This window comes from Kryptolebias marmoratus, linkage group LG1, assembly GCF_001649575.2.
Source record: "Kryptolebias marmoratus isolate JLee-2015 linkage group LG1, ASM164957v2, whole genome shotgun sequence".
NCBI classification, from domain to species: Eukaryota; Metazoa; Chordata; class Actinopteri; order Cyprinodontiformes; family Rivulidae; genus Kryptolebias; species Kryptolebias marmoratus.
The window spans coordinates 15,285,275-15,308,743 of record NC_051430.1 but is presented as its reverse complement, the minus strand read 5'-3'; the positions used below and the strand labels follow the sequence as shown (position 1 = coordinate 15,308,743).

Sequence of the window (23,469 nt, the reverse complement as noted above, 5' to 3'; positions counted from 1 at the left end):
GAGTTTGACATGATGTGAGAAGCTACTCACCACTCCTGAGGTGGGGTAAATGTCTGTCAAGCTCCCATTAGCAGCCCAGTGAACGGTCAGTCTGCCAAAAGTCCCTCTTTTCCTCTCCACGCTGAGAGAAATTTCATTATTTTGTTCCAACTCCTCTACCTCCATATACAGAGAATTCTGCAAATATATTTACAGCTGAGATTAATATTTAGAAGCAATGTTTAGTTATTCATGACGGATAAGCACAAAAAGTGCACAGTTTGCACACGGTTCATATAAGCTCACCTGAGCAAAGCCGATAACTCCGTGGGCATCATCGTTAGTTGGGATAATAACTGTCACCTGACCACCAAATCCAATCTCTGCTCCACCTTTTGGGTTCTTCAGTCTGACCTGGAAGTACTCCTCCATCTCAGGGATGTCGTCATCTATCACGTTCACAGCTAACTCCAGCTCACTGTCACCTGGCGCAAAGCGCAACTCCCCAAAACTGAACGCGAGAAGGTAAAGAAAAATACATACATTAGTTTCTTTGCCTTGTTTTACTTTGACAAGGTTATCTTGTTTAAAGCAATCATCGCTGAGTTATTAATTGCACTGGATACCTGGGTATAAAATCAGACTGATTTGAGACAGAAGTGAATTCATAAACAGTGGAGCCATTCTCCTCAGCAGAGGCCAGAAGGGTCTTTGTGGCGTTGAGAGACGGGACCATGAGCGAAGTGAAGCTGATGGCCCGAGGCGCCCTCAGGATCATGGTGAACAGTTTGATATCAGACCTCCAAGAGTACAAGGATGAACCATTTCCTCCAGCTAGCATGACATAAGCTATAAAAATCCAAAGCACAAAGATGGAATTAAGATAAAAGCTTGTAAACTGGAATAAAAATCTGTATTAAAATGATGTTAAAATTAGCTATGTTACTATTAGACTTGACTGTAAATAAGACAGTTCTGTTCTTGAGCTTATTTAGTGCGATGTGAAATATTTGGAGGATACCATTTTAATTCACATTCTAAACCAAAGAGCTCAAAGAATGAGCATTTGCTTGATAAATATCCAAGCACTTAAAATCATTTTTGCTAACAATTTTTAAATAATATTTGTGCTTACAGATCCCAGAAGAAGCAGTGAAAGAGTGAACAGAGGTGAGGCCCGGGTGAGGAATGGACTGATTGACTAGTGTTGACGGGTCTCCTGAGCCCCACTGTAACACCTTACAGGATGGAGGGAAACCTGTGGGGAAAAGTACAAACAAAAGTACAGACAGACTGAAGTTCGTCCACGTTAGAATATCACGTTTATGCAACTGCTTGCCTGAATGGCACACCCAAGACTGACAAATTACAACTTCTGAATCCCTTTGTGGCTCTGCTCCGATGCACTCTGAGGCATTTCTGCATAAACCCACATCAGGTCCAGACCTAAAACTCACCAATTTTGCAAACCCAAAGGGTTTATGTCTCTTCAAAATATACAAAGTGTTATACAAACACAGTATATGAAAAGGTCTACATTGTAAATTTGGCAATCTTAGATTGACAACAGAGCCAAGATGGTTTGTGAGCCATAAAATGCTTACGTTTTTCTTTGTTTATTTGTACAACCCTAACCAACATCTGTCCACAGCAAAATCCACTAAAAAGTACATTGTAAACAAAACTGCATTAAAAATGTAATGAATGCAAAAATATTACCATTGTCTTTGCACATTGTAAACATTTTAGGCCATATTTAATGACATATTTAATAACTACCATTTTTGCTAACCAACAGGTAATGTCAAATTTAAAAACAAAGCTCTTGTTTGAGCTACTATTGGTCACAGTGTGTGTTGGGGATTACTCTCACCAAGTTTTAGCTCAAAATGTCTTAAACTGACTGAGTTATAGCCATTTGAGAGTTTTTAAAAAAAAGTTTAGTTAGCTGTAGCAGCCATCTTGAATTGAGTTGACTCCAAAAGTTGATCAGTTGTAGATGTGCATACAGTTTCGTTCAAATCTGTCTGGTGGATCATGAGTTAATTTTCTAACAGACAGATAAACAAATATATGCACACTTGGAAACACATGCAATTACACGATCACCCACTTTTCACGGCAGTGAGTGATAAAACAAGGTGATCTCTGTACTAATCTGATAAAAACATCGGCAGCAGCACCAAAACTACTATTTCTGAACATGTTATTACATCCACATGAAGATGCGCCATTATTTCCAGCTTTGCTGTGTGAAATTAAACCAGTTTGATCACCTTCAACAGCAATCAGCAGCAGAGCATCATCTGTTCTCGTGCTGATCACTTCCGCCTGAATGGTTCTGCCGGTGACCGGAAGAGCCTGTGGATTCTGAAATCTTCTGCTGGTCCACTGAAGCACCCGGCAGCCTGAAGTCTGGCTGTCGACGCACACCAACAGGTAGGGCACACCTGCATGAGTGAACGGACTCACACTAAGGATGTCTTGTTCAAAGTCAAGAGTCTGGTGGAGGGAAAAGGAGCCTCCTGTCCAAACAAAAATCTGGAAAAAAAAGCACATTTAATTAAAGCATAATTTAAGTTATGATTGTAATTTCTTTTAAACGCATCTAAAACAGTTGAATATTTTTGTCACCTGGCTGGACGCTATAAGGTAATCTTTGCCTTCGGAGAAAATGTGTTTCACATCCAGGGCCTCAATGCCTAAAGTTTGTTCCTGCAGAAATCATATTGTCTCAGATCCCAGCACTAAACAAGTCGGTTTCACGGCGTTAAAGTAATGTACTAAACTACAGTAACATTGTGTCACAGATTTTCTCTTACCAGAGTCATGTTGAGGTCCCTCTGCACTTTAAAGATGCTGAGATTGGCAGCAGGGAAGAAGGGAGGACCACCATGCATGATGCCAACGTAGGAGGAACCGTTCACTGCGAACCCGACGCACGAGGCCGGGTCCTGAACCCTAACAGACTGAATGAAGACACGGAGGAATCGGTGATACTTCTGTTTGTTTTTAGTTAGAAACATTTCACGTGCTGGATCAGAGAGAATTTGGTCACCTCTATTGGCACAAAAACACCTTGCCACCGATACAGAGTGGCCAAAGTGTAGGAGGATCCAACTGTCGGCTTTAAATCCAACCTCAGAGCCAGGAAGGAAGGATCTTCAGGAAGAGAGCACCAAGCAGACGTGGGGTTTTCCTCAAAGTTCTGGTATAAGCCCAAGGCTGGCAAGAGACCCTCTAGAAAAGAAAAGTTACGGTTAACTTGATTGCTGACTGAAAGAAAAGAACATTTAATAATTATTAGGGGATAAACGGAGAATTCATGAGAATTCAGGAGGTTAGGATCACTTTATGTTTCTATGTCTCACCAGAGGCAACAGCTGTGTCACACAGCATCTCCCACTCCACACTGACAGCTGTCTCCAAACCATTACTGCGCGAAACAGTGAGGAAGACTGCCCTGCTCCCTTCATCAGCAACCACGTCTGTACTGGTTCTGTGTAGAAACGCAACAAATAAAACCATGCAGACACATGCTTGGATTAGGATTTCATCAGCAAAACAAACCGTGCACGCAGCGTTACACAGTGCAAAAAAAGAGTGATAAGATGTAACGTTTCTGATTATTTTCATTCGGCTCCTGTGAGACCTGTTGAGAGAAGGTCCAATTCGGAACAAGCCTGAAGGAGCCAGGTTCTCCAAGACGGTGATGAAAGTTTGGAGCTGGTCACCGAGCCGTGCACCTCCTGTTGGGTCGGACAGAGCCACCGTGAAGGTTTCATTCCCTTCAGGTTCGGCATCGAGCACTGCCTTGATCTCCAGCATCTGAAACAATTTAATTTAGAAAACACATATTAATGTTCTTAAAAAAAGTGCACTCAACAGAATTATTTTAAAACATCTATGAGCTAAAGATTTTATTATCTGTAACAATATATGTTTATGTGCTGCTCCTACTCACTTTAAATCGGACCCCGTCCTCCAGAACCACAAAGCCATGTGTTGGTATCACATCGCCCTCTGAGAGGCTGCCGTTGGCATCAGTGATGGTAAACTGGACGGACACGGTGCCAAAAGTGCCTTCCTCTGGGTTCCGCACCACAAAAAGTTTGGCCACGCTGTCACTCAGCTGTGACACAGAGGTCGGCTCTCTCAGCAGAAAATGATCACTGGTGTTGAAGGAAATCACTCCATGTCCATCATCACTTGCAAGGATGTTCACAGTGGCTAAAAAAAAAAAAACAGAAAATAAATAAATATTGTTGTGTACAATATGTCTGGAGCCAAAAAGAACAACAACTATAACAGTAGTCTGAATGTATTTGACTTTTGCGATGTTTTAAGTTTTTAAATAATGTTTTAAACTTTCCTAATTCCTGCCACCATGATAGGTGGATGATTGTGTAATGACCTGTGTGTTTGCGTGAGTGTGCTTGTATACATGTGTTTGTTAGCAAAACATCAAAAACCAGCCGATATATTTTAATGAAACTTTCAGAAAGTAATATTTGGAGGCTACAACTGATTAACTTTTACGATCAACCTGATTCAAGATAGCCATCACAGCAACCTTGGAAAACAACAAAAATGACAATAACTCAGTCAATTTGACAGAAATTGAGCTAAAGCTTAGTGTGGTAGTAGATGAGAGTTATGCCCAACACATACTCTGAGAACTCAGAGATAGCATAAGATCTTTGGTTAAATTTTTGACATAGATGATAGTGGGGGATATAAATAAATACCTTCAAGAAATGCTGGTTTTATTTTTAATATGAAATGCACAAACATGCACAGTGTTCATAAATACATTTTAATATCCTGATGTGTTGCAATTAGTGTAGAAAATTCAAGAATAAAACACAATTAGGTGCTTGTAGCACCTAAATGGCTGCCCTAAATTCTGTGATTGTTTTTTTAAAGCTTATCTTTCATCAAAGTAGTTGCAGATTATTTAGACAGTCTTAATTTACACTGCCTGTTTAAAATGTATTACACAGAAATCCAACTGTTCTCTGGGCCAATGTCCAATAAAATGTTTGCAGTTCATACATAGTGTGGTGATTTGGTTTTTCTTTGGGTTTTGTTTATGTTTTATTTTATTCTTTGGTTTGGGGTTTTGTTGCGATTCTGTTGTAGTTTGCATTTTGTTGTCTTATGTTCATATTGCATTTCACCCTTCCCCAGTCTCTCACTTGCCTGTTAACCACGCCCATCTACACCTGTCCCGACTCTGTAATCACTTCACCTGTTCCCACTCACCTCGTTATCCTCAGTACTCAAATACCCGGTCATTTCTTCCACTAGTCGCTGGTTCATTGTCTGTGTTAGTCATTGGTTTGCTCATTGTCTCGCTGCCGTTCCTGGTTCTGCTGCTCCGTGCTTTATGTTCTGCTTATCCTTTTGTTTTGCTGCCATGTCAGCTTTTTGTTTTCGTTTGTTTCTTTAGTTTAATAAATTAGTTTAGTTTCTTCAATATGAGTCTGCGCACTGGGTTCTTCTCCATCAGTTCCACAGTTCCTGACACATAGCCTGCCTGCTATTCTGTAACAAGTATGTTTGTCTGACCTTTTATGAAACATATTCTCTTACTCTCTTGACAGAAATCTCCACAATGCACTGTACATACTGTAGTGTACATTTTAGCTGAATTCAAGTTGGATATTCATATACCTGTTTGTTTTTGTAAGATTTCATTGTGTTCCATCTTTCTGTCTACCTGTGGTGTTGGTGCCCAGCTCCAGGCCAGGGGACGGCTCGGACAGGATGAGCTGGAATCGTTCAGGTCCTTCTGGAGTGGCGTCATCGATTATCTGCACCTCTACAAACTTATGCCTTTCGCCATCGACAAAGTGGAGCATCTAGGTGGACAGAGGGATGTTTTTTCTTTTAAATATTATACTACTTTGGGGAAAACCTTTACAGATTTAATGTCAGGGCTAGCTTTGATTTGATTCAATGTCCAGATCATTGATTTTCTGTAAAGTCCTTGTGTGCTTTATTATGGCTAACCGTTTCACTGATGTTGTAGTCAAGTCCCTGCTGCGCTTCCAAGTTCTGAGCATAAAACAGCAGAGAGACGTTTCCGTAAGTCCCCTTGTTCCTGTAGGCCACAAGAGTCAATGCTCCTATTGTTTCGTTCACTTCAAATCTGCAAACCAGAGGACATTCAGAATCAAAAATCTTTAAAAGAACATAAGGAAACCATCATCATATGATCGAGGTAAAAAGATGTTTTTCCTACAGGGTGTTTGTCCATTCAATGACTCCTCGGATTCCATCATTAGCAGCAATACTGACTTCTGCAACCAAACCCTGGGTGTCTGAGGAAAGAACCACATTATTACTCTCAGGTTTTCAGTTGTTTGTAATTGTAGCATGTACCAGCAGTTTCCCAAAGTTGTAACTAAAATGCAAAAGCAGTATAAGCAAGTTGTTAAAGGAGAAGCTGCTGCTGCGGAGGTTACTTCCGTCATGGCACATTTGAGCGGGGGATTACAACTAGGAGGCATCTACTGTAAGAGGCTGGGAGGCCGAGGAGCCAAGTGTTTGGGCAGACTGATTTATGACCTCCTGAATAGTGTTCTCCCATACACTCTGTGGCCGAGACGCTGGGAGGCCAGTTACGGGTTTTGTTTGGCTTTCTGTCTCCTCACCACACGGGGCTTCTCTTTGCCACCAAATCCCCAGCCTTCCTCAATCATAGAAAGCATCAGTCCCACCGTCCAAGCCACATAATGATTGCTGCCAAAACGAATGGCTGTGTGTTTACGGAGTGTCTCCAGGCTGTGGGCTGATAGTATTCTGGGAACCTCTGAGTGCTGGTCTACTTGTAGCACTTTGTCAACTCATCACTTTCTACAGTTACTCATTCATAAACTGGACTGTGGTTAAATTTTTACACTAGGAGAAGTGCAACAACAAGCTTATTTGTGGCGCTTGTGGTGCTCACTTTTTTATAGTGAGCTGAAAATATAATATATTATTGTACTATAAAAAAGTATTATGCATTAAAAAAAGATTTTAAGCGCAGCTGAATATGTATTTTACCTGACAAAGTGTAATACACAACCTCTGCTCACGAAACAAGAGCAAACAAGGAAAGATTTCAGAAAAGAAAAGAGAAAAGCAGATTTCATAACATTAAACAATAAAAAACAGTGCAATACTTCAGAAAAAGTAATAGAACAAAGAGAAATGAGACTCGTCATCAACTGGTAAATAAATACTTCCCAAAGTTGTCTGTACCTAGTTGGGGATAAGTTGTCAGGGTTGTGATGAGTACTGCAGATGTTATGTTGACCAAGAAAAACTCCTGTAACTCAGGAATGTCATCCTGATTAAAACAAAACAAACAAAAAAACAAAACATTTAAATGCATCATTTATTTAAATCAGCTAAAAGGCAGGTAAGCTTGCACAACAAACATTATGATCGACTATATATGTTATATAGCCTGTTTTATATAATTTATTGTGTGAATGCTGACTCAACACTTACCATTTGCAATTTAACTGCTCCTGCATACCTTTTAGCCATTCATATATCAACAATATCTTCTAGCTAGCCTTTCGCTACTTTAGCTTTTAGACAGTGTTTTGTTAGTTTTAGCTTATCTGTAATAATTGTATTCCTTCCAAGGGTGCTACACACGTCACAAGAAGCAAGAAAATTGTTCTCTCTCCCAGAGCTGCGAGAAAAGAATGACATCATTTTGTTCTTGCAGCCCTGGTTTTGGAGTTCTTGCAGCTTATTCTCCACACATCATCCACACATAACTCTATTTTTTTATTTGGTGGTGTCTGAGAACTACATGTGTTTGGTCAGAAATTTGAAGTTGGCCTGTGGATTTCAAGTGGAAATGTTTACATTCCTGTTTTTCTACTGGTGCAGAGGTTAGTACAAAGGTTAGTTTGAAGGAGCAGCTGGTTGAGGCAGCGAGGAAGTATGAAAATCTATATAGAACATCTCCCCAGGAATTCTGCATGTGAGTTTTTGGAAAAATCTAAAATGTTCTGGCCAAAACTGACTTTGTTCTTGTTCTTGACAGCTCAAGAACAAATATCTCAGTTCTTGCAGACTGTCTCAAGCTTTAGCTTCTAGCACGTGCTCGGCTTCTTCTACCTCTTACAACTCAGTTTCAGCTTCTTCAGCAAATGTTAGCAAAGTCATTCAGCACTCAACATTCACACTGCATTTATTTTATTATTTTTTTTTTTTTACAGAAAATGCCATTTCTCTTGTTGTATATTAACTTCTGCTTTTTGTTCAAACAAGCAAACACTATCAAGCCACAAATGATGCAGTTTTTCTTATAAGCAGTCAGAAGGCAGCAGGAGTTGATGAAGCACAATAAAAGAATACGTCACATCTTATCAGTGTGTCAGACACTCAATTGTGACACTCGTTTTTGTTTTTTACCTCCAGAATGGTGACAGGGATACCAACTGAGGTCTGTCCGTCTTGAAGGATCACAGAACCAGTACCAGCAGTGAAGTCTTGTCCTGGGTCAGCTAGAGCCCCCTCCACCTCAGACAGGTTTTGTAAGGAACCTCTTATAACCTCATAGGTAATATTTACCGCCCCTAGATTCAAATATTTGATGACAGTGTCACAAATTTGAGAACATGATAATATTCATAAGTGAAAAATAAGAAACAAACCTGAGGTTCCAAACTCCCTGTTGATGTAAATGTTTATGATGTGGTCTCTTTCCTCAGTGGTCACCCTCAGCGATGATGGGGCAATAGTAAGCAGGCTGTAAGGCTGATCGCTAGTGTCCACAGTAATCACTGCTTCACTGCCTTCCAGAGCAGCACGCCCTGTTACTACAACACCTGCAAGGAAGCCAGATGGATTTTAATCAGTTGTAATGAAAGGGATTTTATGTTTTATATATAATGTTTCAAAATTACCAAAAGTTTGTATGTTCGACAGTACAACTCTGTATTCATCTTTGTCCTCTGGTGTGGCGTCATCCAGAAGTTGCAGGACTATAGTTTTATTTAGCTGTCCCTGGAAGAAACATCAAAAACATATTGCATCTGCTGGAAATGCAAAATTACAGATAAGCACTTTATCTTTAATTACCCTTACTGCAGTCATGCTGATTTGTGGCCAAAACAAAACTAAATTCATACATACTGAGCACTGAAAATTCTACAATAAAACAAATAGATACAAATAAAAAATGAATTTACCTCAGTGAAGAAAAGTGTCCCTGACGTTTGAGAGAAGGTCCGGTGTACAAGAGGTCCTTGTACAGCCCAGTCCACAGTGACATTACCCAGACCTGGAGCTGTTCTCAGCACCAGTAACGACAGTTTTTCACCTGTAATATGAAAGAAAAAGCACACATTTCAAATATATATATATATATATATAATTCCAAATATATGCAAAGGCAAAAGCAACTTTAAGGATTAATTTCTATTTTGAAATGTGCTTTGACCAGAAAATCTGAGTAAATAAAAACTAGCCAAGTTAAGCTTTCAATAAATGGGATTTTTCTTTTTTTAACTTTCTTCATAAATTCCCTTTCTTTGCTACTGATGCCAGTAGATGCAATTCCAGATTGCTAACTAAACATAAACTCATGCGTATTGACAACCACAGAGCCCACCTGTTGCACCATCCTTCCATCAATATAAGTACTTATCCTGACTTTCACATTCATACAAAATTAGAACCCATCTCCAGTGACAGGAGGGTTGTATTATAGAAATTCTTCCTGTTTGAGCTTCGTTTCTGAAAATCTGCAGACTTAATGTAATAAATCAAATTACTTTTTTATGCAATATAAGGAAAAACTGAATCAATCAATTCCTATCAGCAATACAGGCAGAGGACATTGGCATCAAATCAAACAGGGCAGTTAATACACAAATAATTAGATCTATGACATGTTTGTTATTCAGTATAAAATAAAACTATCACAAATCCAAAACAAATCCATGCATTACTTGGAAAGTATACCATACAGATGACAAAATGCACCAACATGGATAATATACATGCTGCTGCTCCAGTACCCACCTTCCCTGGCAATGACAGAACGAGAGGCTGCATGGAATCCCACTATCCCTGCCACATTGTCGTTTGCCAGTATCACTATGGTTACAGTGTCCGAGCTGGGCAGAATTCGACTTCCTCCGGCTGTGCTAACAAGACCAATCATGAGGCTCTCATTGTCCTCCGGTTCAGAATCATCGTTGATTGTTATCTCTATGGTCTTCTTAAGATCACCTGCAGACAGGTCCAAGCAACACTGATTATGTACACATGGTCATTTTTCAAGAACTGTAATAGATACTGGCTGTTTAATGATTTTTCAACAATGGAGCTGACTTAGAGACTCAGAAATATGCACATACCATCAAAGACCAGAGTTCCTCCAGTCCCATTGAAGTCAGCACCTGGTGTGGCTTTCCCTCCAACAAATCTCCACTCGACAGTGACTCTGCCCAAATTCCCTCCTCGTCTCTCTATGACCAGTGGCACCACAACTGGAGGCTCTTCTCGAACCTCCAGATACAGTCCATCATTTGTAGCGTTAGGGCTGAGACTGTAAATCAAAAATATGCCAAAAGCATCTCCATTCACTCCGATGGTGACTACAGCTTTGTCTGGCTGACTAATTGAGGGCAAGTTCTTCTGTGACACCGTCAAATTTACCAGCTCTACCTTAAAACAACACAAGAGAAACATTTACTTATTATGCAGTTTTATTTTTGAAAAGTTAAACCATAACTGACAGGGAAAAATCCATGTGTATGAATAGGTTTTACCTTTAATATCTGTACAGAGAAACTCTCATCCATTTCAGGAAATGTGTCAGTCAAAATTAAGACTGTGACGTTGGCAACCCCTGATCCATCATCCATGTAGGCACTTTGAGCAGTCACGGGGGTGTAATCACTCCCTGCTACAGCCTGGGAGCTAAACAACACAGCAGCTGCGGTGGCGTTTTTAAAATAAGTGAAAACTTGAGTTTGAGTAGTCAGCTGGTCAGCCCCTGAGGTCACCCATGTGCAGGATGGTGGGGTCACAGTTGAAGACAGAGTGAAGGCCTGGCAGGCACGCTCTCTCAGACATGCAGCAGCACAGGCAGCCACAGGATCTATCTGACCTGTGATGTTAAATTTCATAAGGGGGATATTGGCTGGAACACCTGGCTTTGGAGGGTTGTAGTACATCAATAGGTTCTGGCCGTTAGTCTGAGCCAAGCCAACAACGTCAATCTCAGATGTGCTGTACAAGATCTCCAATCGACCAAAGTAACCGCCTCTGGAATAATGGAAATAGAGAAAGAAAGAGCAGTAAAAAGAGTTAGATGTTCAAAAAAGTGCTTAACACATAACTAATGAAGAGATATCAAAAAATACCTTCGGCGGACAGTAATATTAGCTTTGTAAACTCCCTCCAGTGGCTCTTGAACGTGATAAACAGACTGTTCGAAGTAAACTGTCCCATATGGGTTGTCATTGGCAGGCACTATTATGTTAACAGATGTATCGGCTCCCAAGTTTCCTCCATTACTGGCACCAGTTAGCTCTACTTTGATAATCTAGAAAAAAAAACAGTGTAGTGAGCATTGGCGCTAAAAAAACAACAGTTCTAAAAATATTTATAATGATATAATCTTTTAAATAATTCATGTTCTCACCTCAGTAATTTCAGGTATGTCATCAGCTAAAATCTCTACTTTAAGTGTCTTCATGGTTTCTCCAGGAGCGAATTTAACCTCTCCTGATGTGGGTCTGATGTCCCCTTCAGCTAGTTTACCATTAACAGTAGCCTTCCATTGGACTGCCACTGTGCCAATAGTTCCAGCTTTGCGCACAACAGGAAGTGTGACCTCAACGGAGTTGGATTCTGGTTCCTCTACTGTAACTGGAGGAGCCTGGAAGACTTGGTAAGTGTAGAAAAAAGAAACTGGTAAACAATGAGGAACAGCCTGAAACAGTATGATAAGCTTAAAGATGTTGGATAATGGCTACTAACCAAAGGCACCAAAAGGGTCATCAGAAGGCAGTATGGTGATGATGGCACGCGTGAGCTCTCCCAGGAGAGCTCCTCCAGTTGTTTGGTTAATCAGCTCGACAACAAAGGTCTCCTCCAGCTCAGGCACCACATCATTAATAACATAGACGGGCACAGATTTACTGGACTCCCCCTCTAAAAGGACCACGTCAGTCGATGCTACGCTGTAGTCTTCGCCTACAAGATGACACACAAGTACAAACTCAAAAACAGGACCTGCCTGCTTATACACCAATCTTGGAGAGTTGTTGTTTTGTTTTGTTTTTAACCATGCTTCATGTCTTCATAACTTACTAACTCTGGCGGTCACAGGCACTGCTCTGAACTTGACAGATACATCAGCAAAAATCCCCCCGACACGTGTGACATTTATTATTGGCCCAACGTAATGTTCAGCCACGCTGACAGAGGAAGCTGACAGCTGAAGGATTCCAAAAGCGTCGTCGCTGGCCTCCACTATCACCTGGGCTACAATGTCAGTCATGGAGCCCAGAGAGGGTGAATTTACAACTGAAAGGGGATATTTTATATGTTAACTGCAATACTGTTCAACTACACATATTTGTATATCTAAAACAATTTAAATCAACTAAAACTGTCCACTTAGTGAACGTGTTAGTAACTTACTGAGTCTCTCCTGCTCTCCTTTGATGAGATGAACACTAATCAATTTCACAAACACTGACTCATCTCGTTCTGGGTCCTCATCATCAAGCACTCTGAGGGTGATATTTGACTCGGTCTGATTAGCCACAAACACAACAGAACTGAGGAGAGAAACAAAATCCTTCCCCTCGGTGGCTCGTCCCACCCCAGGGGTGCTGTAAGGTTCTGGATCGGTTTCATTTAGTGTTCCATATGTTACTCGTACCTACATGGAAAGAAATGATCAAAACTGATAAAACTGCTACTTACAAAAATATATATATATATTGTTTTTTTTTTATTCTGTGGTTTCTGTACTTGGACACACCTGACCCATCAGGCCTTTCTGTCGCAGGATAGTGAGGGAGACAGTGACATCAGCTTCAGGAAGGCGAACAGACCTTGTTGCATTGGAGAATACAAAAACACCATAAGGATCATCACTGGCGAGAACAGTCAGAGTAGCAGATGTCCTGACACCCAGGCGACCATGTGAAACGTTAACCAGAGAGACAGTGTAGCTCTTGTCCAACTCGGGGATCTCATCTTGAGCCACACCAATGATCACATTCTCTGATGTCTGCCCAACACCAAAAGTGATGTTCCCAAATCTGCTGAGGAGTTCACCCTCAGACCTGGAATCAACCTCCCAGTACACTGTCACATTGGAAAGATCCCCAAAGGAACGCTCCACCTGTGTGAAAGGAAAATGTTTCACCACAGTTGTCTGTAGGGCATTTCATGATATACATATTGTGTACTTCACTGACCTGCAGGATGACAGAGTTGCGTCCATCTTCGGGTTCTGTCCCATTAACAGACACTGTTTGAGGACTGAAGTCAAACACACCATGGGCGTCATCAGAGGCAGCGATGGTGACCATGATGCGAGATGCAGCTCCCAAACTGGCTGAACAGAAAATTACAACTCCTTGTTACCATTAATTGACACTCTTTGGTTGTCTTTTAGAGAGTTTCTACTTTTGAAAAGGGAAAAAGAAAGGAAAATGATGATGATCTTTACTGATAAATACGGAATTTTGACCAGATTGACTAAATAAAAATGTGCATCTTTTAGGAGTAAAAGTAGAGATGAAGAGTTGGACAAAAGAAGGTGCTAAATCAAACAGTGTGTGGATAGTTTCACAATAGTTGACTGTGATACAGACTTTAAGGAGGACAATGAAGCTACTGACAATTCATGAAGCCCTGTTTGACTCTGTGAAAAGTTATTTGCTTTTCCCATGTCAACCTCCCTGAATACTTCTCATTGGGGTGAAAGAATAATGTAAACAACACACACACAAGCAAAAATACACACAAATCTAAAGATGAATACATTATATGTATCAAAGTAAAACAATGGGACTAAATGAATGGAGAAAAGAAACTGTTTGGGGAGAGAAGGAAGGGGATTCTTACCATGGTGGTGATAGGATGGTGGGAGGAAATTATAGTCACCCTCCCCACTACCAGTTTCTTCACCACGCAGAAAATGATCCACTGACAGATCACACACGAAGACCACAGGAGTGTCACACCAGGTCAAAATCACACCAGAAGAATAGAGGTTGAAAGGCAAAGAGGAAGGAGTTGGAAGGGCGTCACACATGTAGATAAGAGGAAGCAAACAGGGGCACCACACAAAAAAACACACAAAACTGTGACACAGAGTGGACGGTCTTCTATTTCAGATCAAAGCAGATAACTCTACTAACAGATAGATCTCTAATGAGGAAGTAATATATGAAAAAATTATCATTATTTGTTGCACATTTATCAAAATAATCAGAGTATAATTTAAATTTCTCACCTCCACCATCAGCATTGTAAAGCTCTACTCGAAAAATCTTTTCCAGCTCAGGGACAGGATTGTCCACAATGGTCACATTGATGAACTTTAACCTCTCCCCAGGTAAAAAGTCTAACAAGCCCTCCGAGTCCTAACAGGGAAGCACTCAAAATGTAATTCATCACTACATAATCAGCATCAGAAGCAGGAAAGCTGCTGGTGAGACATAAACCTCGTAGTCTTCTGGGCTGGAAGCTGTGAAGGGAGTCGTCCTGTATCCCACCGTGATTCTTCCCAAAAGGCCTTGGGCCCTAGCCACTGGGAGATGGATCTGTCCAGCCTCCTCATTAACAGTGATGTAGACGGGTTCTAATGCTGGGGAGATTAAACTGTCCGGTGGAGGACTTGGCTCAAACTGCAGCAGGCCTGCATGATGACATAAAGAAAGGGTATTTGTGTAGTACAGGATGGGAAGCAAAAAGGAAAAAAATGTACAGAGAAGGAGAGAAGATGGTAGAATGATGAAGGAGGAAAGACAAAGAGTAGGGAGTAAATGAAATTTGTAAAACCAAGAGAAAAAAACTACCTATATTTTGGTAAACGTTAGATTAAACATCATCACTGAGAGTGAAACAGCTGTGCATTTTCAGAGTGAGTACCATAAGGATGGTCACTTGCTGTGACTGTGATCGTATTAACAGAGTTATTGGGATCAATGCTTGCGCCACTGGTGGGGGTAGAGCCTGGTTTCCCATCGCCAGATTCTGCTGAGACCAGGGCAACCTGAAAGGACTCTGCAAGCTCTGGGAGGTTGTCATCAAACACCAACAGATTCAGGACCTGTGGGAAAGATCAGCAAACAGTTTTCAACTCCTTGCCATAATCTTTAGAAATAGACCATATTTAGGAATTTGTTTGAGCTTGGTTTTGGATAACAGATCACAATTTGTTTACTAATAATAATCTTTATTCTGAGAGATCCATATTTTAGGCATAAGATCCTCCTAGCACCTGTTTCTGTATATTCAACCTTCTATTAAGGCAACCTCTAGGAGGGGCTGTTTATCAAGAAACAAAACAGCTGATTGACGGTAAGACTGCTGTTAAAGTTGACATAAGGAGTTTACTTATAGATAAAGTTATTATGTTCAGTATATATACAGTGCTTATAGACAGGTTCAAACACACTTTGCCATCCTGAATAAGCTCCAGTAAGAAAGGCTCTCCACACCTCATGTAAGACTTATGCTCACCTCAAAGCGCAGACCAGGCATAAAAAGCACGGCTCCTGTCGCATTCACAAAATCTTGATGAGCTGTGCTGTTGCTTTCCAAGCTGCCCAGCTGGGTAACAGTGTAGTTTACATAGACATGATCCAGAGATCCTCGTGTGCGCTCAATCACACAAGAGATGGTGGAGCCCTCTTCAGTGATCTACATGCAGAAGTATAAAAAGAAGAGTTTCTTTATTCTAAGAACCAATGGAGAATACGTTCAACTCTATTTAGATGTGTGGTAATTTAATGTGTCTTGTTAGAATTAACTGAGCCACCTTTAGTAATAACAAATGAGTAACAGTGTGATTAAAAAAGGGACAATGAATTGGCCTTGTAACATTTTGTCCTCATTGTTGCATAATCAAATAAAAAAGGAGACGTTCCGGTTCTGATGGAATGCCATCTTGAGGTGTGCCATCTGCTGTGCTGATAGAAACAAGGTCCAAGGTCTCCCATTTCCACTGATGGAACTTCAGATCCACTTCCATAGGAATGCCCTGACTGACAGACCTACGCTGCATCACCAGCTGTCGCTTTACCTGAGACGTCCTAACAGGAGAAGCCACTCATCCAATACAACGAAAGAGGGACAGCATGCTCATGCTGTAGTCAAGCATGCAGACTGATAAAATATGCAGCAGCACAGGGACTGACAAACCAATAGGTTTACATTACATGTGCTTCTATCTATGAATATATTTACTGTGCAGACAGAAAGGGATGACACTGATGACAATACTACAACTTTTTTAACTTACATTACTTTTTTTTTTTACAGTGAAATACACTGAAATGAGTCGATCAACTAAATACCACTAACTCACAGCGTCAGTAATTTACCAATTTTCTTAAATAGTCAAGATTATGTTTTAAACTAATCTTTTCCTCTTTAAGATTAAACACATATTTTTCCACAACGACAACAGCAAAAACAGTTTTTGCTGTTGTTGTTGCTTAGTCTTCAGCAAGCAGCCACACACGGTCACTTTCAAAGAGATCCAGGTATTCTTTGTAGACATTGGGCAAAATTCTACCAACCAGATCTTTAAGGTTATGTCATCAGATGGACGTAATTCCCCAAATAAAAATATCAAACTTCTCTTAACAGAAGAAGAAAACTCATTAAAAAGAAGATTATTTAGAGGGAATCATGTCATGCTGTTGTTAATTCCATTATTACATCCCAGCTATTAAACATGGTGGTGGCAGCATCATGCTGTAGGGGATGTTTATCTGCAACCAGGCTGGCAGATTAGTCAGGATAGTTGAAAACCATGTGCATAAACATAAGCTAATTCTCTTTCTGGTGCAAAGATTTTCTTTTTAGAGAACCCTCCAGAAAACCCAGGTAAGGAACCACAGAAGTGGATTTAAGTTATTCTTTAAAAGTTCCAGAGACCCAGTTCAACTCTAGACCTAAACTAAGTAAAGCATCTTTGAGAGACCTAAACATAACTGCACAATGACAGTTCCCATTCAGCCATTTATTTTAAATAAAATAAAATGAATGTTTTCTCATCAATCTGCAACAAATATTGTAAAATGATGAAGCAAAACGAGTTTTTGTGATATAGTTGAATTAATTACCATTTATTTATTGGCAGAACTATTTAAGCTCCTTCCGGCTGAATGGGTATACAACCAAATGTGGAAAATGTGGGAAGTATTTAAATAGTTTAAAAACTTATTATCAGCAAATCAAAAACCCTGCACTTACATCAGGTATGCAGGCACCAGTGAACCCAAAAAGCCCATTGGCATTGTCACTCTTCATGATGCGTAAAACAGCAGTGGGTCTGGGAAAGGGAAGGCGAGCTCCACCCTGCACAGCCACCAGCTGCAGATAGAACACCTCCTCTCCTTCCTCCACGTCATCGTCCCGGACCTCCACCACAAACGACTTCTGCCTCTCATCCTGCCAGTACCGCAGGTAACCTGAGATGTTCCGCAAGTCCGTTTTCGGGGGCTGCGTGTGGAGCTCATGGATCTGGCTGCGGTTAAGCTTAGTGTGGTACAGGCGGACATCCTGGAGGAGGCCAGTGTAGCGCTGTTCACCTTCAACATTTGACCCGATGTACACCGAAGCAGGTCCTGGAAGCAGAAACACCCAAAAATCCTCCACGTTATATTCTATCATTAACAGAAACCAGTCATTAGAGGTTTTTACTGAATTTAATTCACATCTAAAAGTATATGAAAATAATAAAACCCAACTTTTCCATGATTTTGGCTTTACTAAAAAAAACTCATAAAAATGAAAAATATTGCATATAACAGAACAAAAGAGATGATCTATGGAAGTAACTTGGTTGTATTGGTTTTAACCTAGTGGCATCACAAAGAGAATCTTGATTAAGGTCATTAGATGCCTTGGTCCAGCTCTCTCTCATTACTCATTTATACACTTACACCTCTCATGCCAATTACTTCCTGTACTTGAACATTAAGGCCCAAATTCAACTGATCTGCAACAGTCAGCAAGTACAATGCCAACAGAAAGCAGTTCATCTGAGTCCCCTACTAGAAACAATAACATGACCTGACTGAATATTCTAGCTTTATCTTCTGTGACAGAAGGTAGCCAAAGAAGCATCAGAAAATTTCTCCTCAGAAGTTTTTTCTTTGTCAAAAACCAGCTATTGTCTGCGATAATTAGAAGAAGATGCCGACTGATTCCTTTCAGTAGTCATAATGACCAAAAATACAGAGGCTTCACAGCCACTCAAGCATTGCAAAGCCCCAGCAGTGCAGAACAATGAGTTAGCCACTGAACGGTGCACAAGTGTGAAGGTCCACATGTGTTTATGTAAGAACTTCAGGCTTTTGTAACTGTGGGCAACATGAGAAACAGCTAAAAAAACACCTATCCAAATAGTTTAGCCTTTGTGAAACATTTTCACATGATGAAACTGAAGCTGGAAACAAAGAGTCTGTTAGACAAAATCTCTCACACAATTTCAAATTCAAAGTACTTGGCCATATTACCACATTTCTGTTCAGTTTAATAAATCCAGGGGTCTGCTTGGGATACAGACATGTGGTGCAGTGAGGCCCAATTATAACCCTTAAATCAAAAATGCACAACTAAATCAAAATTCTATGAGGAACAAGCTCAAATGACCTTAAAACTGATGAAAATCACATGGGATACCTAAAGTAATAAAAATGTAACTGGGATACAATGATTAAAGATTAAATCCAAAACTAACACTTTGCTCAGCTAGAGCGGTTAGTTGTCATCTACCGTATGTGCAATACTGAGTTCAATACTGTCACGCATAGTAATTGTTTTGCAAAATTACCATACCTCACAGGGATGGCATGTTTCAGAAACTTGTGGTAAATACTTACATTGGTGACAGAATTTAATAGTTGTAGAATTTTTCAACAAAAGGTCATTTTCCTTCATTTTTTTTTTTCATTTTTTCCTTGTTGAATTTAATTGAAAACTTTAGAAACATTACACTTGTATAAAACAAAATGTCTCTTAAATTCTAACATATGAAAAATATGTTAGAATGTCAAAAAATATCTCTTAAATTCTAACATTTGAAAAATATGTTAGAATTTAAGAGACATTTTGTTTTATACGAGCGTAATGTTTCTAAAGTTTTCAATTAAATTCAACAAGGAAAAAAGTCAGTTCTACCTTTTAAGGCCATAATCACTTGAATATGACTCACTGATAAAACTGAGAATATAATTTTTATAACAATTAAGGAAAATGACCTTTTGTTGAAAAATTCTACAACTATTAAATTCTGTCACCAATGTAAGTATTTACCACAAGTTTCTGAAACATGCCATCCCTGTGAGGTATGGTAATTTTGCAAAACAATTACTATGTGTGACAGTATTGAACTACGATTCTATGAAACTGCAGGGAGAAACAATAAAATATTGACAGTTGTGTAAACCTTTCTTCTGCATTACAAGAGAAAACCACTGATGAGATGATGACGTAAATATCTGACAAGACAAGCAGGAGAGACAAGATGTTCCTCAAGCTAGAGAAACTGGGAAAAACTACTAAATGTTTCATAAAGCAGCTCACCATCACGGATGCCTTCTCCTTTGATGCTTTTCAGCCCCCCAGGTACTGAAGTCCCATCTAAGAGAAACTCAACAATCCCATCATCACATATTATGATGACATGTAGCCACGTATTATCTTCCACAAACTTCTCAGCAGTGGCCCGGGCTAATTGGGTATTATTTGAACCCGTGGCTGTGTAGTACAGCATCACCGTAACATGTGACTCATTGGTGTGGACCTTCACGCCATAATACAAGCTCCCATTTCTGGTTCCTTTGGACATTATGAAGCCATCAGTGTTTTGTGTGGGCACCAGCCAAGCAGAGAAGGTAAAGTTGCCAATGGCAGCAGGTGAATCTTCAGGGGAGATGGTCCCATAAGCTCCTGGAAGCCCAGAGAAAAAACGAGCATCTGTGGCTGAGTGGGGTCTCCTGGCATACGGCCTGAGCTCAACCTCATCAGGAAAAGAAGCTAGAAGCAGCAGATCATCCATGAGAGGAAGACCCTGTGGGAATTGTTCAGACAAGATCTCCCAGGTAACTCGCACGTCACCAAAAGCGCCCTGCTGTCGGAGAATGGTGAACGACGTGACATCAGTCATATCATCTTTGGAGAGGACATCTTCAGCTACTTCTTGGTCCAGGTTGGTGGCAGCAATGGCAAAGACACCAAATGGGTCATCATTGAAAGGGATGAGAACTGAGGCATTCAGAGACGTCTCAGCCAGTTGTCCACCGTCCCCTGGGTAACCACCTTAAAGAAATCATGAACAGCAGTTGAAAAGATTTCAAAACAATAAGACAAAGTTGATAAAATTAAAAATCATTCACATGTACTCACCTGAAATATTTACCAGCTTGAGGACAAAAAACTCATTAAACTCTGGAAGTTTATCGGAGATGGCCTGCAGGACGATGGGCTTGGTTCCTTCCCCCATAGTAAAGGTGATGGAGCCCGATGTGTTTGTAAATTCCTGGTTTTCTTCAAGAGGAGTTACTGAGTCATTGGCAAACAGCTCCCAGAAGACTGTTACATTACCAAAATTGCCCCGTGCTCGTAATACACTGTAACAGAACAAAATAAAACCATTAAGTTACAAGCAAAACCTCAAAATGATCAACTTCAGAGTTTAGTAGTTGGGGCAAACAGTTTAATTTGAAACAGTAATTTGTAAATAATAGGAATTTAAATTTTCATATGAACACATTTTGTAAAATGAAACATGAACCTTACTAAAAACTATTCGTCTTGCCCTCTTCCACAGGTTTTTCTACAGCTTCCAAAGAGAAAATTCCATTGGCGTCATCATTTGCCTCAATCACCACTGTAGCCATGTGTGCTCCATACACAACAGCATCGCCTGTGAGCACATATATGTTATCAGGTTAGATCGGAACCTCAGGCAACACAATATAAGTCTTACAGACTGACAGATAAAACTAACATGAACTGCGTGGACAATATTGCTATTGTTATTCTCAATTTCATGCTCTAGAAGGGGGTTGTCTCATTAACATAGCATACCATCACTATGGCAACAAAGTTGAGGAGAATGAGTTTCTGAGATTCCTTGAGTAGATGAGTTATAGACTTTTTAAGAATAATAACAGAATAAGTATGTTGTGAGAGGTGAATTTAGCTGAAATTGCATTGCCAAAAAAAAGCTCTCAGTACTTCATATAGTACTTCAAGTTGCCAGACTATTACCATGTTTTATCAACTATGCAAGTTTACGTCCACTTCAGTGTGCAACTGGAGGAATGTCAAGCCACAATATGAGGTGGCTGACTTTAAACATCAGGGTTACTGACTTTTGACTCAATCTTGGTAAGGACAATACCCTGTCATAAACCAGCAACACACAAATTTATTACTTGTCAGTCATTAAACACACAGAGGTCAATGAAGTGATCACACTTTGAGTCTCAGAATGCCTGATAGTTAAATTCTAGTTGGGGCTGACAAATCAGACTATATATATCTAGACCTCTGATGGGAACCCAGAAGATAAAGCTGGAACTGGACCAACCTTCCCTGCAAGCTGGTTTAAGTACAAGTTTTAAGTCTTACCCTCTTCATGTAAACAAATGGGATACTGTCCTTAGTAAAATTAAACTAATAAAAAAAAAATACACCTCAGACTATTTTTTAGGTGTTGACTTTTGTTGATTCACTTAGTTTTTATCTTGCATATATTCAAATATTCAACTTTTGAAATATGTTTAGCTGTAACTAGTTATTTCATGTTTAAAAGCAAGGTTATATGACACCATGATTGTGTGCAGGGGATAGGCGGGACTTAAAGCCCCACATTTCTAGTGGGCAGACTCAGGTTCCAAAAAATACAACATGGCATCTTCCAAAAACGGAGTAAAGCTGGCTTCTACTCCCAACTTATAAATGTATACAGTTTATAGGATAAACATTTCACTCTAATGTAATAAACACACAAAACAAGGAATAAGAAAGTGGAGATTCAGTGCTATGACAGCAATTTTAAATGACCTTCTAATTACGGTCTTTATGCATACAACAGAGGAGAGGGTGTTTATGTTAATTAGAGATGAGCCATGACTGCTAGTTTCATCTCATTAATCATGTTTAAGTAGTATGAAAAAAAAGGCTTTAAGTGGTTTTAATGACTGGCAAGAATCCAAACGTATTTCATAATCTCAAGGGAATTACACAAATTCCTAAAGTAGTGATCAAAGAACTAGTGGTAAACTGTCAGGGCCTTTACTGCATTTAGATAAGGTTTTAGGTGAACCCAAGAATGTTGTTGTTGTCTTTCGTTTGGCTGCTCCCTCAGCAGGGGTCACCACAGGGAGTAAACTCAAACGAGAGATTTTGCAATTGTTTTATGCCGGATGCCCTTCCTAATGCAACCTGGGCTCAAACCTGCAGATATATGTATATATATATATATATATGTATATATATATATATATATATATATCTGCATAGGTTTGGGCGTATTTCATTGTAATCCCCATACCAGTAAAACAAGTTAAAAAACAAATATAAGCACATGTTCAGATAATTCAAGCAATTAAATTTGGAGTTACAGCCAATGGGTTTTATCTTTAACCTTTCTCACAACTGGACTGTTTTTCCACTGCTCAATACTCAAATCTGATAGGCACACATCCCCCACTTCATGGAACATCAATCAATCATACACTGCTTTATAACTATGGATTTTTATTCCAATTCGACTGAATGAGCTGATTAAACATCTTTATTCACTCATGTCTTTGACATAGCACAGTCCTGCTTTAATGTCTTTCAGCCAATTCAAAAGGAATCCCACACTCACCGGTGGCATTATAGAGAACTATGTAAAATGGTTCATCCGTCTCGGGGATGTCATCGTCTTCTACAGCCACAGAGATATTCTTCATCCATTCACCCACATCATAAACCAGCAACGTGTCATTACTCAGGACAGTGAGGTCATCTGGTGACGTGCTGCCATACGCCACTCGATACATCACTGAAGCCACAAAGTCAGCCCGGCCTGCCCTGAGGACGGTGAAGTTGGCAATGCCTCCTTCACGAACGCGTACAATGACGGGCTCTGAGGTGAGCGTAGAAGGATGGAGGTAGAGAGAGAGAGATGCCACAGAGGAGAGACTGGTGGGTCATTGTGCTTTGACATAATCAAACCTTATTACAGCTGATCAGGTGATCCTTGAC

General features: G+C 40.1%; 1 protein-coding gene across 1 annotated transcript in view; it reads right to left on the bottom strand.

Moving 5' to 3' along the window:
* The window catches only part of adgrv1 (adhesion G protein-coupled receptor V1), a 109,524-nt gene that overhangs the window by 53,207 nt on the left and 32,848 nt on the right, over positions 1–23,469 (bottom strand). The window contains exons 18-56 of the mRNA XM_017417217.3: positions 23,090–23,350; positions 21,007–21,133; positions 20,614–20,837; positions 19,792–20,526; positions 17,455–17,828; positions 15,715–15,894; positions 15,121–15,301; positions 14,694–14,887; positions 14,483–14,612; positions 14,092–14,172; positions 13,440–13,579; positions 12,998–13,363; positions 12,652–12,895; positions 12,319–12,534; positions 11,986–12,201; positions 11,648–11,892; positions 11,367–11,548; positions 10,770–11,268; positions 10,356–10,665; positions 10,018–10,227; positions 9,183–9,313; positions 8,898–8,997; positions 8,646–8,819; positions 8,404–8,567; positions 7,231–7,318; positions 6,227–6,305; positions 5,995–6,133; positions 5,702–5,843; positions 3,944–4,209; positions 3,632–3,807; positions 3,351–3,478; positions 3,038–3,219; positions 2,802–2,948; positions 2,614–2,694; positions 2,256–2,520; positions 1,115–1,237; positions 606–828; positions 286–490; positions 31–177 (exon numbers count right to left, since the gene is read on the bottom strand). Of these exons, the coding sequence (XP_017272706.1) occupies positions 31–177; positions 286–490; positions 606–828; positions 1,115–1,237; positions 2,256–2,520; positions 2,614–2,694; positions 2,802–2,948; positions 3,038–3,219; positions 3,351–3,478; positions 3,632–3,807; positions 3,944–4,209; positions 5,702–5,843; positions 5,995–6,133; positions 6,227–6,305; positions 7,231–7,318; positions 8,404–8,567; positions 8,646–8,819; positions 8,898–8,997; positions 9,183–9,313; positions 10,018–10,227; positions 10,356–10,665; positions 10,770–11,268; positions 11,367–11,548; positions 11,648–11,892; positions 11,986–12,201; positions 12,319–12,534; positions 12,652–12,895; positions 12,998–13,363; positions 13,440–13,579; positions 14,092–14,172; positions 14,483–14,612; positions 14,694–14,887; positions 15,121–15,301; positions 15,715–15,894; positions 17,455–17,828; positions 19,792–20,526; positions 20,614–20,837; positions 21,007–21,133; positions 23,090–23,350 (8,075 nt within the window). The remainder of the gene's footprint in view (positions 1–30; positions 178–285; positions 491–605; positions 829–1,114; positions 1,238–2,255; positions 2,521–2,613; positions 2,695–2,801; positions 2,949–3,037; positions 3,220–3,350; positions 3,479–3,631; positions 3,808–3,943; positions 4,210–5,701; positions 5,844–5,994; positions 6,134–6,226; positions 6,306–7,230; positions 7,319–8,403; positions 8,568–8,645; positions 8,820–8,897; positions 8,998–9,182; positions 9,314–10,017; positions 10,228–10,355; positions 10,666–10,769; positions 11,269–11,366; positions 11,549–11,647; positions 11,893–11,985; positions 12,202–12,318; positions 12,535–12,651; positions 12,896–12,997; positions 13,364–13,439; positions 13,580–14,091; positions 14,173–14,482; positions 14,613–14,693; positions 14,888–15,120; positions 15,302–15,714; positions 15,895–17,454; positions 17,829–19,791; positions 20,527–20,613; positions 20,838–21,006; positions 21,134–23,089; positions 23,351–23,469) is intronic.